Below are 17,427 nucleotides of genomic sequence, written 5' to 3'. Positions count from 1 at the left end.
TGAAAATTGTCCGTTTTCTTTGTTTAGATGACGTTTCAGGATTAGCCGAGGGACAGGCCGATGCAGATCCATGTGGTAACTTCAAGCAGACGACCGCCTCCAGCAGCCTAGTTGCACGAGGCACGCACTTACCAACTCATTCACGGCATGACGGGGACCGGCTACCGCGGTCATCAGGTGTGGTGGGAGCTGTTAGCCGTCTAAACGCGCTGAAACTAGCGGCACAACAGCGGGAAACCAGTCCTACACCCACCGGGGTGACCGAGATGAAAGTAGAAATCGTCGAAGGGTGTGCAAAACTACTTCTACATCACCATGGCGATGTGATACGGGAAGCCGAACAATCCTTCTCCGTGAGAATCAAGCCAGACAGCGCGGGATCGGGATTCTCCGTCAGTGGGACCAGCGAAGGAGAAATTGCGGCGAAGGTCTTCTTGGAAGACATAGCAGCGTCCGCGAAGACAGATCTTCTGCAGAGTTTCAAACCAGGTTGGTTAGTTACTTTTCCAAATCCATGGCACAGCTCTATTTGTTTTACAATTATACCTCTGGTTAACAAAAGCAAGAGTAATTCGTTTGTGATTTCGAGGTAGGTTTTGGGATAATGAAGTGATAGTTATCACACGTGTTACTTTAATCATAGACATATCATGTCATGGAATATCGGCAAAGTCATGTTAACAATCTTGATTGTGCCATTTAGTACATATCAAGAGAGTTCTTTTTTTTATCAAACAAAACATTCAGGGATATACCAATACCTGAAAGAGGGGGAAGGCCGTGAAGTGTTGCAGTCCATAGAAGAGGACTTCCGGTGCGCCATCCTTGTGGAGAGTGTGTCTGTGAAGGAGTCATTGTCAGGAAAAAGGGAAGAAACCGTGGCTTCGAATGTGGAGGTATCTTCTCTAGGGATGGGGTCTGGCTGTACTTAGTGAATCCATTTTGCAAAATTTGCATTGTAACTCTGTTATATTTGCCTTGGCGAACCAGCTATTTGTTTGAAAGCAATTCATGTAAAAGTTTTCCTCTGTAGATCGAATAAATGTCTTGTATCAGGCTGCAGGTAACAGGCTGTCCGTGATGTACTCTTGTACATCTCAGCCCGGCCAGAGTGAACTTCACATCCGTGACGTCATAGTTCAGGTTCAGCTGGGAGACATTACCATGGAGCAAGTCGGCGCCATCGTCAATCCTTCACAAAATAATCTTGGTAGGTCCTTTTAAATCACACAAAGAATTACAAGATAATTTTTCTTGCATTTCTATGAGTTCGTATCAGGACAGACTTTTGGCAACTTGGAACACGTACGTTGTTAGACGCTGTGCCATGATTCCTTTTTTACGGAACCGGCAAGGCTTTTATTTCAACCTGCCCTGGCCTACTCCACACCTTAATAGATTCTAAGCCTACTATTATGCCTTCTAACAGACTTGGACAAGGGTGTAAGCAGGGCCATATCGATGGCAGCCGGCCCTAGCGTCCAGAAGGAGTGCAGGCAGTACATCCGGGACAACTGGTCTCCCAAGGCAGGGGAGGTTATTGCAACAGGTGCGTAGTGCATGTTGTATAGTCACTCACGGGTTTGTCTTGTCATCGTCTTTGAGCAATTGCAATTTTCAATGCGCCCCTTCCAAATTGTTCAAATACAATCTTTGCTTCTTGATTATTCCATAGGTGCTGGTCACCTGCCGTGCAAAGCGATTCTCCATCTCGTGCAACCAACAGCCAAATATCTGCGGTCGGACGTGAAGAACTGCCTGCTGGTCGCGCACCAGATGAACCTGCGATCGATCGCTTTCCCTGCGGTGGGTACAGGTGAGAACAGCTGACTGATGTCTTCTTGGATTAAATAACAACAACAGACTTAAGGTTAAATTTGTTTAGTAGCGTAATTGGCTCTGTCCAACGTATGGAGTTATTGTTTGGATTGAATATGTACAGTCTACGAGTTGAAAATGTAAAAACAATTGCCTTTGTCCGTCTCAAATAAAGGAGGGTTTCACATCAAGCCTGAGCGGTCGGCGAGGTGTATGATTGACGGTATTGTGGAGTTCGTGGAGGACTGGAGCCCCACCACCCTGTCCATCATCAGGATCGTCATCATCCAGGAGAACATGTTACAGACGTTCCACACAGCCGTACACAGGAAGGCTTCGGAAGACACAGGGAAAGCGGCTCCATCGAAAGACACAAACCGCCTGAATAGGCTCAAAAGTAGGTATCTATTATATAGTGTGCTAAGATTTATACGATGAGATTCAATGCGTTATGAATGTTTTACTGAGATAATGGTATTGCTTGTATCTTAGAACGTGGGAAATAGGCGCACATTCTGCGTTGTTACTTCAGAGTTGCAATGGCGTCATCTGACGATGAACGGATTTTCTTACCTTTCTGTCCACACAAAATGCACAGTGTTAGGGTAGCAACCTAACCTACGGTTCTAAAATGAGATTAAGAATTCCAAAATTATTTTTTTCCATCAGACATAGCCACCGACAAGATGAAGCGTATAGCAAGGCGCCCAAAAGAGGAAACATCTTGGGTCACAGTCCAACTCCCCAAGCCAGAATCGCCCAAGGGAGATGACTTCGAAGACGCTCTGCAGCCCGACGAAGTTCTGCTGCACATCTTCTGCCTTGATGAGACAAAGTTAAAGAACGCCCGAGAAACTGTGGACGAATTTCTCCACCAGTATACAACTGTGGTGGTGATCAACGACGACAAGGAGACAGGGATCGCCCAACTCGTGAAGGAGGAGGTTAAATGGCTTCGGTTTTTGGGACGTGAAGAAAACGTGTCCATCGCAATCGGTGAGTTTTAAAAAGAACTTGTGTTTATCCTCCTACCATCAGTTATACTTACGCTGATAAAACCGTCTTCTGTACTAATCATCTGTTTTCGTTAGGACGGATTATTGATCTGTGAAGACATATAACATTTTTCAACACCGTGTCTCCTACTCATGGCAGCATCTCTTTTCTTGCATTGAGAAAATGTTGTTGGTAAAGTCACAACAATGTCTATTGTTGGAATCAATTATGATGTATTCAGAACAGGAAAACTGCATCCGTATCGAGGGAAGTCAGAACGTGGCGGCCATTGCAGCTAGAGTCCGTCTGATCCTGAAGACCATCGTGGAGAAACGCAGTCGGTTTGCAAGAATGATGTCATCAGAGAGCTACCAATGGTGAGTAGCTTTTGTTATATGTATGCAACACAAGTTTTGACAACTGGAAATGTACCCAGTCAAGCCAATGTGTCTGTACAGTAGGTTGTACTTAAATTTGTATTAAGTTGGTGTAAACGGACACATATTTATATAAAGGCTCTTCTAATTTCTTATCACAATTTGTTTGTGCTACTATTTCAGGTGCTATGAGCTACCAGATGAACCATATCGTTCATTTCAAACAACGTCCAACAGTCGGATAGAAACAGCTTTTCAGGCAAAAGCCGTGAAGTGCTTCTGTGTGGAGGACACCAGGCCGTTTGTTGTGGACTTCTCTGCCATGACATTAAGTGTGCAAACATCTACAGCTGTTGGCAAGGTCCGTAGAGAAGACTTGGCCATCTATTCAGGTATGAGTCATTACCTCTTGTTACTTGTTTGCTTTAGTTAGCCGATAAGGCCTCCAGATGTAATGTCAATCCAGCTTTCTCCTTTTGTTTCGTTTTAATTTGTACTTTTTGTTCATTTGTAAAAGCCCGTGTTTCGTAGTTGAGTAACATATGGGCCGAAGCACTGTCCCATTATCTATCAGATTTATATCGCTGCCACGATGCGGTCCTAATGCACAACGTCAAATATTTCTAATGTTTTGTTGATTTAGACACCGCCTTGCCAGGTAGATGGGACCCTCGGCCGATGGACCCTAGGACGGAGAAGCCTAAGCTGTGCCATCTTGTGACGCTGGACCCGCTCTCAACAGAATTCTTCACCGTACAAGACAAGTTGTTCTCCAGCCTGGGGGGCATGAGTAGGGCGATCGTCCTGCGGATAGAACGCGTACAGAACCAGCCGCTGTGGATGGAATACTGCGTACAGAAAGGAAGAACAAACGGCAGCAGTCCAACACGGTACGACCTCTCGAATTGGAAATTTGCATATACTCAACCTATACACCCTTCATCAATCTTAAAACATCTATATCTAGCAGACAGAACCTGGCGTGTTCAACCACTGGGCACGATAATCTTTGCAACTTTGATTCGAACGTGTACTTTGCACTTGTTGATACAGAGTGGAGGAGACAGATCTGTGGCACGGTACCTCCGCTGAAGCCTGTCAGATGATCACCCTTCATGGGTTCAACAGTCACGTCACTGAACACTACGGTATGTCACTGGTCTGATAGGCCACTGCAATACGCAACTGTTGTTTTATTTTTTTTAGGATTCTTGAGGGCAATAGCTGCATTACACCCGCTGTGAATACATTATTCGATAAGTGACGAGAACGAATATAATTATCATCCCATCTCTCTACAGCTGGAGGGTGGCAGAAAGGCACTACCTTTGCCCGGAATGCAGTATATGCCACAATGAACCTCTGCACCCCAGACTACTGCGGTCGTAAGAAGATCATTCTTGCAAAGGTTCTCATGGAACAATGCGTTAGTGCAAGTAGAATCGCGAAACGAGAATCTTCCCATTTGGAGGAGGGAAATCCGCAACGTGACACATCCATCGACAAAGTCGACCCGAGTCTATACGTAGCGTGTAACGGAGCGGAGGCGTACCCTGTGTACCTTATCTCGTTCAAAGTGTTATGAAAAGACATGTTAATCATATTCATCTTCCCTGTGTGTAATAGATATTACGCTCTGGACTTGTAAGACCATCGCATTCTTGTCATTGCACTGTTCAAACAACTTCGTCATTCACACACATATGTATATATACTGAGCAGCATGTGAACTTAACAGATAATTTATGCAGACATGCTAATTGACTATAACTCACATGTGATTCTTGGCTTCATTTATTGATCTGCATGGATATACAGGTCATCGTTCTGCTTTCGTATTCTAAAGTTATTTTTAAAGCTTATCATGATTGATAACAATGTTTCTTTTAAGTTCATTAGTACCTGTACCTACTCACAGAAGATAACTATAGCTTGTCATCTGTATGTTGTAGAAAATTCCTATTCTTCTCCAAATCATTAACACAACTTCCGCAGATCAATATGCAACATACGTGATAGGTTTGAAAAATCACCAACCTTGAATAAGTTTATGCCCAAAACACAAGTCAGATGTTAGAATATCATGCTTATTGTACATTTTAGTAGGGTATGTTGTTTATGGTCAAAGCTTCCTCTAGAAGCGAACTCTTATTGTCAAATGATCACAGAAAAGGTTTGTACAAATTGACGTGTATAGTGTATATTCTTTTCAGATACAAGGGATTTAGATCATAGAATATTTGATGTATTTGAGCAAGGAGGTTAAACCTCCTTGATCTGAGTGAATGAAAAAGATTAACAAAACGAAGACAAGTTGTACTTTAAAGCTACAAAATTTGATTTCATATTAATAACTTCAAACACAATTCGTTTAAACATCATAGTTATTTCTATTACATTCGCCTTGGTCTAAGGTCTAGATTTCAACAGTAGGTAACTTGAGAGATATCTTAATGTAGCAGATCCTATACTAACAGAAATTATGCTATTAATATGTATTCACTCATGCAGTTTGTTTCCAAAGTCAAACATTGAGTTCACGTATACGGTGCAATAGAATTATGTATCATTTACATTTTTCCTCACATACATTGTAGTTTGGCAGAAAGTCAGTTGTCACGTTTACTAACGCAAAAATCAAGTCTTCGATCAAGCTCTTCAAACATCCAACTACGGAGGAACCTCGGGTTATATATGGACTTTGCTTGCCACCACGTTGCTTGCCACCACGTCGCTGGTCTCACTTAATGCCCTTAGCTGCGAGCTCCTCCCTCAGTCGGGTCAGGTAACCTGGGTCCGGATAGCCGTAGCTGGAAAAGTACAAAGTCATCATATTTGGAGTACAGTCATATCTGGAACACAGATGCCAAATTACCATATACTATAGTACCCAAAATATTTGAAGCGATAAGTATAAACTGAAGTAACTATCGTAGCTGGTAGTAAAACAACTTTAACTAGAGTTCCACGACCTCATACTTTCGCCGACTGATGTTAGCCTTTTTGAGTGAATGCTTATCACTCAGTATGTAAATAAGGTCCTCATTTGCATAAATTAGTGATCCTTTTCTCTACACATAACACAGCATTAAAGTAAAATCTTAGCAAAAAAGGCCATTGTAGCATTTCCTCAAATATTATGTAAATGAGGCCCTGATGATTTATGTCTGATAACGTCCACATTTGATTATCTCCAAAATGCCACAAGAATGAAATCCCATCATTTACCACTCTGAAATTATAGTATTTCGTCATTAATTATGCAAATTAGGTCTTCGTTTGCATAATTGATATCTATCATTAGTCCTCTCTTTCTCAGTTACATGTCACGTGTTTGACTACAATGGAATGCAAGGGTTTGTATACTTTTTCACATCGCAGATCCTGATTTGCATGATTCTTATACGATCATGTAAATCATCACTCAAGCTATGTACATCCCTACAAATCATGACGATCAGTCATCAGCTTCTTGAGTTATTCTCTTTCAAAGTTTGAAACAAACCCAGGCCTATACCTACGAGTTCTGCAAAGAGCTATAAGAGTAATCACTGTAAGAATATTTTTGCTTTATTGGTATCATAACCTCTATCTTTACTACAGAAAATAAGGCAATTCGTTGGAAATGTATTTGCTTCAAACCATGTACATGTACTTTACACATCTTGATTAGCCAGTTGACGAGTTGTATCAGAGAATCAAAGTTTTTGTGGGAAAGAAATATGCTGGTGTCATTGACAAATAGCATAGAATAAAGTATTGTTCTGTTACGAACCAAGTGCACAGAATAATGTGTGTACTTCGTAAGACGGGTCAAGTGTGACATTACAGATTAGGTGAGCAGAACTAAAGCGTGAACGTCGTATATCGTGTTTCTTTTTTAGCTCCCTTGCAATTTACAGTTTACATACGCCTCGAGATACTGACGTGTGCCCACCAGGAACCTGCCTGATGCCCGACCGTCTTTCACGGGGCAGTCGGCAGGGCCCTGTCGGACCCCACAGGGGTCACTACAAGACACAGTCAGAGCAACTGACGAGTACCTGTCGGATACCTGCCAACATGGCCAATGAAGGTGACAAACATTTACAACAAGACTGGCAATGATAAAAAGACATTGCCATGGCGACGGTGGTTGTTGTTTTAATTTTCACTGTACCCTGCTTAGGGCACAGTGATAGGTGGTGCTGTTCATGCAGGATTTCTAACAAAAAAGGCTGACGGGTACCTGTTCTACTGGACAAATACACACACACACACAGACACGCACACACACACAGACACGCACACACACAGACAGCGACAGTTCCACTAAATTCTACCAGACACACCCCATTGCCAGAACGAACATCGATTTCATCACAGCCTGATCATGACAACTGAAAACAGCCCACGGACCGGGTTCCCACCATACAAAATGGCTATTCTACTCTGATAGGACTGCTGTTTACATGAACAACATGTTAGGCCAAATCTACACAAATTTTAACATCATAGTCCACTTACCAACAGACACAGCATACACCATGCAACAGTTTGTACACTTATGTTCCCTGAACTATAGAACTAAGTCCTCTAGAGCGTGAATGGCCAGGGATGTTAGCTAGGGATGGAATCCCCTGATGGAATGCCAGGATGGAATGCCAGGATGGAATCCCATGATGGAATGCCAGGATGGAATGCCAGCATGGAATGCCAGGATGGAATCCCAGGATGGAATGCCAGGATGGAATTCGAGTCCCACTGGAATACCAGGCACACCAGTCATAAAGGAATTTGCCAGTAATTCCTGGAGCCCTAATGAAATGCCAGCCTGGGAATCTTAATCCACAGAAATGTTGTTGTGTATGTGTCCCATGTGTTTTTGGAAGTGTAAAGGATTATATCAGCAAGAAAGTGGCATCTTATCAGCAGGATAATCATCTAGTACTAGTACAACTGGCTTGCTAAATTTCCTTGCGACAGTGAAATTTTTCATTGATCGATCTGGCTTGGACATGTTCCCAATGTCATGAATGAGGTTAATGTCCTTTAATTAATCTGCTTGTATAGGTAACTGAAGCAGCGTGTGCACAATCGTTATCAGTACAGAGTTTATGCAGTTATGACCTGTTCCCCGAAGGAAGACATTAAATCTTACAGTTGTAAGGACCAGCATTAGGGCGTCTAAAAACATTGTAACAGACACACATTGTTTTAGAAAAGAGCAATATTACTGTAGAGCTGAGGTCTTAAATGGGTCATGTATACATAAGCCTGGCACATCTGGTAGACAGATGTAGCTTCCTGTCTAGGTTATCTAGGAGGAATGTCCCGAGGGAGGCTTTCTGTCTGACTAACATTTCTAACATTCTTATTGTCTTAATATGCCTATGGACACATGCCTGTACAATTCCTAGAATAGTTGCAATCTGCACACAATACTATATCATTTGGCTCGCCCCTGAGGCGTCGCCAAAAATGCCACCGAGTGCCCACCCCGGGACCCCAAGAGGGTAGCGCGATGGAAACTTTTAATTGTGACCACGACAGCCTGTGCCCCCCAGACGTCAGAGCCCGGCCGGGGCTACATTCCCGACGGGCACCGGCGCAATTGTGACCGTAGCAATAGTAACGCCAACCTCCTTGGTTTGATCTATAGTTCCTACATGGAAATAGGAAGCTAAAAATGTTGCTGCCTAGGTCCCCTCTCCCACCACTCGACCTGGCCCACTTGACGTCACACATGACCCCCATGATCACATGATCGCAGCCTTCCTGACGTTTATCAAACTTTCTTTTTCCGCTCGCGATCTTCTAACTTTCGCTCCTCTGATGCTGACCTTGACCTCTTCTTTCTCCTCATGTTGTCACGACTTTCGATAAGAGGTTAAAAATGTCTAAAATCGCTAAGAAATTAGCTGTTTTCTGACACAAAGAAATTCTCACAAATGTTGCTATAATCCTTCTGTTCGCTCAGACAGGTCCCCCCAGTAGATGTAAGTGATATCCCCGTGGTTGCACCATGTTGCCACAGCCTGGCCGGGAAAAGTGATTAATGGCCACCAGAGTCAGGGAACAGGCCTTGCCAGTGACAGCAGGGCATCTGTGATTAATCACCGCCAAGCAGTTGTGTTGTGTTCAGTTGTGTTTTGAAACCATTAGCTAGCTGAAATTTTGTTAATGAGGCCTTGTCATGCATAATTTTTGTCTGATATTGTTCACCTCGACTTAGCTTCCTAATAATATAAGAATGAAACTCCAATCATATGATATTGTGGTATTTTCAATAAGTATTTTCCAATTAATTATGCAAAATAGGTAGCTATTAGCATCATTGGTATCTATCGATACCTCTCTCTTTTTCAGCTATATATGTCACATGTTTGAGAGTTCTATTTTGAAAGGCAGCAGATTTATAAACTTTCCATGCTTATTATGCAAATTAGCTCCTGATTTGCATAATGAGTATTTGATTATGTAAAGCATTAATCAAGCTATCTACGTATTATAAATCAAGACGATCCGTTGACCATGTGTCTAGTTATTCATGTCCAAAGGTCAAAACAAATAAATTAAAAAGACCCGCTGCAGCTCCAAACAAGCCGCTAGAGGGCCCAAACGTACACAACTTACTTCATGTGGCATGGACTATCTACCACACAAAAATCATGACCGTAGCACTTGCAGAAAATTTGACCTCAAACTTTGAAGCTCTGCTGCAGTACCTTAGGTGTCCGCTAGGAGGCCCATCATTGCACTTGACCTTCTCCTTTAATAAACTTACGTATTCACTAAATATCGTGCACAGCCATCAACAGCTTCTCGAGTTATCCTGTCAACAAGCAAATACGCATACATAAACAGCCCGCTGCAGTACCGCAGGAACATGCCAGGTGACCCATTTTTGAACTTGACCTCTGTTACCACAATCTCTAGGTACCCACCAAAAATCATGCAGGTCCATCAACAATACATCGAGTTATGTTGTCTACATACAACATAAAAAGTCCACTGGAGCACTTTAGGAAAACGCCAGGTTAACCATTTTCGAACTTGACCTTCGTTTCCACAACCGACACTTACCTACCAAAAATCAACAAGATCCGTCAAAGTTTTCTCGACTTATGATCTCGACATACATACGGACCCACTTTACAGCTGGCGTAACCGATAACATAACTTTCCCGCGAAGGCATACCTTCCCGGCGAAAGTAATAAACCTGGGGCATAACAACAACAACAACCAGCCAGGTTAACGACACTTACTCAGAGGCTCCCCCGGTGACTTTTGTTTTATGGTGAATGTCGTTCCAGATCACCGTGTCTGTAGCGCCGGTTGTGACAGATGTTCCAATGGTGAAGACCAGGCGGTTGTCAAAAGCACGTTTCAGGAGCTGAGCCAGCTCCCTTCCCTCTTCGTTGTTGGGGAGATATGCACGTCTGGAGGTTCCACTGAAGTAGCGACCGGGGTTAGGGTGATCAGGCTGCATAACAAATAATGTGAAGAACAGATGAAAAGGGTGTTGTGTCGCTCATCATCGGAGGAGAACAGAAGGAACATCAATATCCAGCTAATAGTTAATACTAGTAGCTATTTTCTGTTTAAGGAAGGTCTTTCCAAAGAAGATTAAAAGAAGACAAGGAGATAACTTACCCCTTGTGTCCCAGACGGGAAGTAGTAGTTGACTACGATCGCGCCGTACTTCTCATACCCAGGGAGCCGTGTCCATCGGTAGATCTCCCACTCCATGCGTCCTGGGGGCTGGTCTCCTTTCAGCTCTCCAACAATGGTGTTACACATGGGGCACTGGGACTTGTAGGACAGTGCTTTATCTATACACTCCCTACAAAATGTGTGTTTACATGGGAGAGACTTAGGATCAGTAATGTCTGACATACATATGGAACAGTCATCTGCGGCATCATCTCCATCTGAGGTCAAACCTTTTCCTGTGTCCCCCTGGCCTGTGTGTGACTTACGTGATGCTGTGGAGTCTTCGGTGGACGGAGAATACTGGTCGGACGGTGGTCGGCTGACACGTCCGTCCGACGACGCTGCGGTGCCTGTCGTGCTTGGTGAGACGCTTAATGAGAGCTTGTTGTTAAAGGTGTCTGCAAGAACCTTGACTGTTGCTTGGTCCATGTCGATGAAGATGATTTTCCTTAGTGTGCAGGAAGGAAACTTTGCCCTCTGGAGGAACTCTAGCAGGCCGGAGAGTAGTGAGTCTGCACACTTCTGCTTCGGCATGCCAAAGATTCCTACATGTACAGGAAGAAATTGAAATCTATAAACAAGATAACTCAAGAACGGCTGGGTGGACTGGTTACAGATTTCGTGTGTTGGTAGGGTGTGACAAAAGCTGGCAATGATTAGATTTTGGGCCCCCTAGCGGCTTCTCTGAGTACTGCAACGGAGTGAAGGTGAATATCACTGCATAAAATCTACGAAATGTCTAAATATTTCATGCGTATATGAGGTCGCCGAACTGTAGTTAGAAGTCTTATCAACATTAAATTATGCTCACCTGAGCTTATGGCCGGAATAGCCACTGACTGTGCCTTCAATGTTGCAGAAGCTTTGGTCAGGATGTTGTAACATGTCTGCCGAAGTTCACGTTCGTTTGCATCCTCGTGGCCACGTATCCATCTCGGTCCCACAGCATGAATGATGTTTTTACAGGGTAGCTTTCCCCCACTTGTCACTGCCGTCCCTGTAACACAAAGAGGTCCGCGTGTTCTGACATAGTCCTTGCTCTCTCTTTGGACTGACGGGCCGCCTGCTTTGGAGATCGCTCCAGCTACACCTCCGCCGTGGTCCAGGGTCTCGTTTGCAGCGTTAGCGATGACATCCACCGGCTGTTGTGTGATATTTCCATGGGCGACCACGATCTGTATTCCCTCCCTTGTTGTGTGGCTGAACGATTCTGAAATTGATGAGGTTCCATGATTCCCAGTCACGCCCTTGCTGGGTAGCCCTGTTGTTCCATCCATACCTCTCCTCCTTCGACCTCGCGTAGTTGACATGCCGAGATGCTGACACATTGCCGTCTTCGCATCCTGGGCCTCCTTCTCTGTTCCGTAGAACACCACGCCTTTGTCCGCGCTGGTCTTCACCATCACTCGGGGGAAGTCTTCCGTGATTTTACCGATAGCATTGGAAACGTCAGCTGAAGGGATGTTCATAGCGTGTGGAAGTGTTTTGCAGACGATGGTATGGTGCGTGTTTTGATATAGGTTGGTAAACTCTTCGACGGCATTGTAAGGGTTACTCTCTGTGGAGCTGCTCCCATAAATCTGTACCTCTGTTATGCCGTCATTTGGGACGATTACTGCCTTGTTCTTCTGAATGATTTCAAGAAGTTTTGCACCATGGACCTGTGTGACATAGGACATTATGTCTCTATCTACCACAATCCTATCAGAGTCTTCCGTTTGGGACGAGCTATGCCTATGAGAAGCGTTGCTTTTGAGTTGGCTCTGAGCTGACGCCATTCCAAGACTGTCACTCTTCTTATCTGCGTTGCCCGGTTTGCTTCTTTGACCAGTCATCACCTTCGCACCTCCGCTTGTTGCGCCCGACTCCATGTGGACATGATCATCGCTCTCGGTTTGGTTCTGTTTTAGACCAACACCGCACGTGCCGGGCGCACTACCAGCTTTATCATTTGCAACCTTAGCCTCTATTTGCAGAAGGCTGCGAGCCTTTCTTACTGGATCCCAAAGGCCACATACCTCAATCACCTTTTTCTTCTGGTCTTTCTGTATTTTGACGTCTGGTATGTTCTTCTCTACTTCTGCAAACCATTGGTTGGAGATGTAGCCACATGCGTTTGCATTTACCGTTGCACGCACGCTGGAGAACACCTAATGAATTGCAAAACATTGAAATTGTTTTAACAATAGTACGGTTGTCTGATAAACGACAGTGTAGACAAAACACAAGTAGTCTCTTTCCATACCATATCTCCATGGTCATGTATGTGGAAGAAATGATAAAACTCGTTTCCCAGGTCGTTTCGTTTTGTGGCAATTGATCCTTACAGCTATAAGTATTACATGCTGCAGACGTCCTACAAATGTATCTCCGAAGATGGTATATTGCTGTCTTCTCTAGATTTGATTCACATATGCAAGGGTTTGGATGTTCTGACCATTGGAGTCATAATAATTTTGATACATTCTGTCAAAAAGCTGCAAATGAGGTCAATGAGGTTTTGATGACACCGTTCTGACGTAAGTTAAGGGTTCAACCTCACCTGTATGCTCTCAAAAGAGAACGGTGGGGGTGGTGTCTTCTTCATGTCTGTCCACCTCATCACACGTACCTTCACGCCCAGAAGAACATGGTCTTTATTGAGGACACGATCGGCAGCTATTGGCAAAAGGCAGAACAATGCATAAGCTGGTAGTCACACATGTCTAATTTCTGGAGTCTCAGGGCGCGGGGGCAGGATTTGATCTCTCCAAATGATTTTTGGGGTGATGACATTGAGGTATAACTGGTAAGCAGAAAAAAGATACAATACTATGTAGTTCAGTAGTAGAAGTAGTAGATAACATGTATTACAGTGTGTACATGTAGATAACATTTAGCTATGTTTACCAAGTCGGACAAACGGCATGAAGCAAGACCATCTGTTCAGACAATTTCTATCGAAACCAATTGAGAAACCTTGTGCAGCTAGTTAAGGACATTATTTCCTTAAGTGCTAAAAGTAGCATGCAAAAAATACCAGAAACACTTGGATATGTGATTTTTGCCGTTAAAGGGTCTATCATGGTGACGCTTTCGATGTCGCATCCACCGTTGGACTTCCGCATGAAGTGGATTTCAAGTTTATCCCTGTTCACTCCGTCTGGGATGTTGGAGACGTGGATGGAGCGTCTGTCAGCATCCTCGGATGACCCGCTGTTGCCGGGGATATCTTCCCTAAAAATGCGATAGGTTTTAATGTGAAGATCACGTGAAAGAAATGCAGGCTATCCAAAAATATGCTCCATGTTCAAACGTGACCTACAATGTAGTATTACCTACACCCCTATCTGCATTGAACCATTTTCGAACTTGACATGCGTTCTCACAACAGCTACTCACCTACCAAAAATCATGAAGATCCATCAAAGGTTCCTCAAGTTATGCACTTGACATACATACGGACCCACACCACAGCTGGCGTAACCGAAAATATAACCTTCTCGGCGAAGGTAATTACCTCCTGGCCCGCTTGATGTTGTCCTTGTCATCCATACAGTGGGCACCGTCTCCTGTTACCTCAGTCATGTTGTCACAAATACTGCGCTGTGTTGGAAAACAGTGCCCGGTCAGATCAGTTTGTTTCTGACACGTCGCTCCGGAACAAAGGTCAAATTTGTTGTTCTAATCTAGCAAAGTATTAAATGTTGCCCTCTTCAAAACATGTACATGAGGCAGGTTTCAAAGTCGACAACTAAACTTTTGCTTGTACCATGTACTATCCTACATGTTGCATGTGCCCTGTTTACATTGCTTAAAAAGCCATTTGGCCAACGGCTCTCAACCCCCCCCCCCATACCTTCAAACACACCCTTGGCTCTTGGTAGGTGTGCCACTGACAGTTGCATTGCATAAATCAGATGACCTCGCTTTGGTGGTTGACGATAGTGAAGGGTTCAATGGTTGCTCTTACAGCAGATCTCGGGAGTGTTCACCGTGGCGTTACGGGGTAGTATATCAGATAATCATCCCTCTCAACATACATTGCAATATTTCATTGACACAACAAAAGCATAGCGACTTTCGTATAAAGGTCTTATACAACTATACATGCAAACAACAAACAATGGGATACAAAATAATTAACGGTACAAGTATTTGAATAATTCAACATGGAGAGTTTAACCTATCACTTTCACCACTAGTAGTTCTAAGATCTAAACATTATTTGATATATTTACCTATCAGTGTACACAGTAAGCAATATGCTTCCCTTCCGTCGTCCATTCTGTATTCAACTACATACGTTACACTATTGGGCCCGGGCCCTGCAACTCAGCCGACTCAAAATGGAAAAGAGGAACTATGTCTGTTCCTACCGAGAGTTTCACTTACCTTCATACGTTACGGACCCAAAAATTACACTGTCTCTGCATACTAATGTTGTGTGCTAGGCGGCATTTAACAAGTGGCGACCTTGCATGACGTGTTCCTACGTACTGTTCAACTTCTTGTCCGTCCCTGGTGATTTCTGTGAGCCCAGGAGCCAGTGAACCGTGGAAGTGAAAGTGCTTCTCCCGTACGTGTCACAACCGTTCAGGCACTATCACGTGATGGGAAGAACCAATAGAAATGCCGCCACAGTCGGGGTTTCCCATGACTCACCCGCCGTCTGGCTGAGTGACGTCTTACAGCCAATCAACATCGACCAGGAAGCGAAACTGTCCCTACGCCAAAATCGAACCCTTTTCTGCGGTTTTTGGGTGCCATAAATTCATAAGCAGAAATCTTATACTAGCTCAGGTCACAAATAAAGACGATTGGATCAATAGCTAAGTGTTGTTTCTGAAACTGACCTCCTTCTCTCTTCAGGGAATCATCATCATTCAGTGACCCGTAATGTAATCTACTGGGCACAGTCACGGTAAACTGCGTAGCTCGGACGCTTTGGTGTTATATACTAGTAGCTAACATACTGACCTTCAACTCACACCAATTGGTTGATGTCTTGTCTGCTTACACCTTTCTTTACCAAGCGTTGATGGCCACAAAAGTTGTTTGTATTTCCTTCAAGTGAAGAAAGTCAAGTGATATCCACCTGTCGTCCGAACATGTACAGGCCTGGCAGGGAAGCGGACTTTGTCGTCTTTGTTACCAGGTCACGTGGCTTAGTGAACCAATAGGATCGTTCGTGCTCAGACATTACCCTTACTCACCTGTTGGGTGACGTCAGCTGGTGAAACTGGCCTGTTCGGTGAAGCCTTTGTAGTTTTCCACGTAATTGGTTTCGGACGTCATGTTGGTATACCTCATTCCACAAGGGCGGCGACCTCGCTGCGACCGCGCTGCAACCTAAATTTTGACAGAGCGCTCAACGAATATCACAGTTAAAAGATGAATGTTTTTACGCTTTGTATATTTTGCTGTGTTTTCAGCATACTTTCACATTTTACAATGTATTCCTTTATTCCATTTATGAAGTCAAGGATGAAACAAAGGCCCTGTTATACATTTGGAGCTATGAATACCATGTTTGCATGAGCTATTGGCGAGCTTCGATCGTTTTAATTTGTATTGTTATGACAGTGTGGATGTGGTTACGAATCTTCCAACCCACTCATCATTGAAAGTGTGGGACTTTTTATTTTCCACTGCTTTCAGAGAAGAAATCAAACCCCGCATTAGTACCGTAGATATAGAAACTTACTGTAGAATAGCAATATAGGATGATCTTGTATTCATGTATACCTTTTGTTTAACCTTACATTTGTATTTCGACAATGTTGTCAACATGCAATTAGCCTACGGGCATGAATTTGCAATAAACTATTATAATAATCCAAGAAGTCATTTTTTAAAGGCGGTTTAATGGCTGAAATACTCGCCATGGCATTGCAATAGAATAGGGATTAATAGTTGAAGATCTTAGATTAATCACTTTACATCTCAAAACTTGTTACCTTCACCAAGAAGGATATGTTTTCGGTAGCACTTGTATGTGTGCATGTAGAAGGTCCAGCATAACTCGAGAAGGCCTGGAAGTCTTGGTATTTGTTATGTGGGTAGGTCTTGGTGAGACCTAGAAATAATTGGATCTTGGCCCCCCTAGCGGCTTGTTACGGTACTGCCGCGGAACTTCCTGTTTTGATATCTCGTGTTCTGGACATGCTATGGTCCTTTGAGTGGTAGATAGACAGAGAGTAAGTGGTATAGGTTTGGGCCCTAGCGGCTATTTTGGAACTGCAGGAGCCGATTTCGTATCGAACTTTGAAAGGGAATAATTCAAGAAGGGGTTGATAGATGGTCATGATTTCTGGTATGTAGATAGCTTAAGTGATGGTTTATATAATCAGATACTTATTATGCAAATCAGTTTCTAATTTGAATGATTAATTAGGAAAGTTTATACATCTGTCGAAGTTCATGATAGGACTTTCAAACATGTGACATATGTAACTGAGGAAGAGAGAAATACCAATAGATATCAACTATGCAAATGAAGACCTCATTTGCATAATCAATGAGAAAATACGATAACTCAAGATGGGATTGACGAATCAA

General features: G+C 43.5%; 3 protein-coding genes across 8 annotated transcripts; 2 read left to right on the top strand and 1 right to left on the bottom strand.

Moving 5' to 3' along the window:
• Positions 1-1,039: 1,039 nt before the first annotated feature.
• Positions 1,040-3,730, top strand: LOC136429396 (protein mono-ADP-ribosyltransferase PARP14-like). The gene is made up of 8 exons (XM_066419228.1): positions 1,040-1,210; positions 1,430-1,549; positions 1,676-1,816; positions 1,994-2,215; positions 2,488-2,814; positions 3,056-3,191; positions 3,375-3,583; positions 3,723-3,730. The coding sequence occupies exons 1-8, from the start codon at positions 1,081-1,083 to the stop codon at positions 3,728-3,730; spliced, it is 1,293 nt and encodes a 430-aa protein (XP_066275325.1). The 5' UTR covers positions 1,040-1,080.
• Positions 3,731-3,843: 113 nt separating this feature from the next.
• On the top strand, positions 3,844-4,899 carry LOC136430414 (protein mono-ADP-ribosyltransferase PARP15-like). The gene is made up of 3 exons (XM_066421002.1): positions 3,844-4,081; positions 4,245-4,339; positions 4,493-4,899. The coding sequence occupies exons 1-3, from the start codon at positions 3,870-3,872 to the stop codon at positions 4,774-4,776; spliced, it is 591 nt and encodes a 196-aa protein (XP_066277099.1). The 5' UTR covers positions 3,844-3,869; the 3' UTR covers positions 4,777-4,899.
• Positions 4,900-4,969: 70 nt separating this feature from the next.
• Positions 4,970-16,035, bottom strand: LOC136430412 (uncharacterized). Of its 6 annotated transcripts, none has more exons than XM_066420998.1 (8): positions 15,847-16,035; positions 14,387-14,472; positions 13,907-14,103; positions 13,430-13,545; positions 11,699-13,037; positions 10,828-11,432; positions 10,440-10,657; positions 4,970-6,001 (listed from the first exon to the last, which is right to left on the bottom strand). In XM_066420998.1, exons 2-8 carry the CDS (start codon positions 14,452-14,454, stop codon positions 5,932-5,934), a joined length of 2,613 nt encoding a protein of 870 aa, XP_066277095.1. In that variant the 5' UTR covers positions 14,455-14,472; positions 15,847-16,035; the 3' UTR covers positions 4,970-5,931. The 6 variants fall into 6 exon arrangements, with proteins under 6 accessions (XP_066277095.1, XP_066277096.1, XP_066277094.1 ...); XM_066420999.1 differs by having other exon boundaries at positions 15,858-16,035; XM_066420997.1 differs by lacking the exon at positions 15,847-16,035 and adding an exon at positions 15,262-15,840.
• Positions 16,036-17,427: the final 1,392 nt, after the last annotated feature.

The sequence above is a fragment of the Branchiostoma lanceolatum genome, chromosome 3 (genome assembly GCF_035083965.1).
Source record: "Branchiostoma lanceolatum isolate klBraLanc5 chromosome 3, klBraLanc5.hap2, whole genome shotgun sequence".
Lineage (NCBI taxonomy): Eukaryota > Metazoa > Chordata > Leptocardii > Amphioxiformes > Branchiostomatidae > Branchiostoma > Branchiostoma lanceolatum.
The sequence above is the reverse complement of the archived record's forward strand: the minus strand, read 5'-3'. Positions and strand labels throughout refer to the sequence as shown.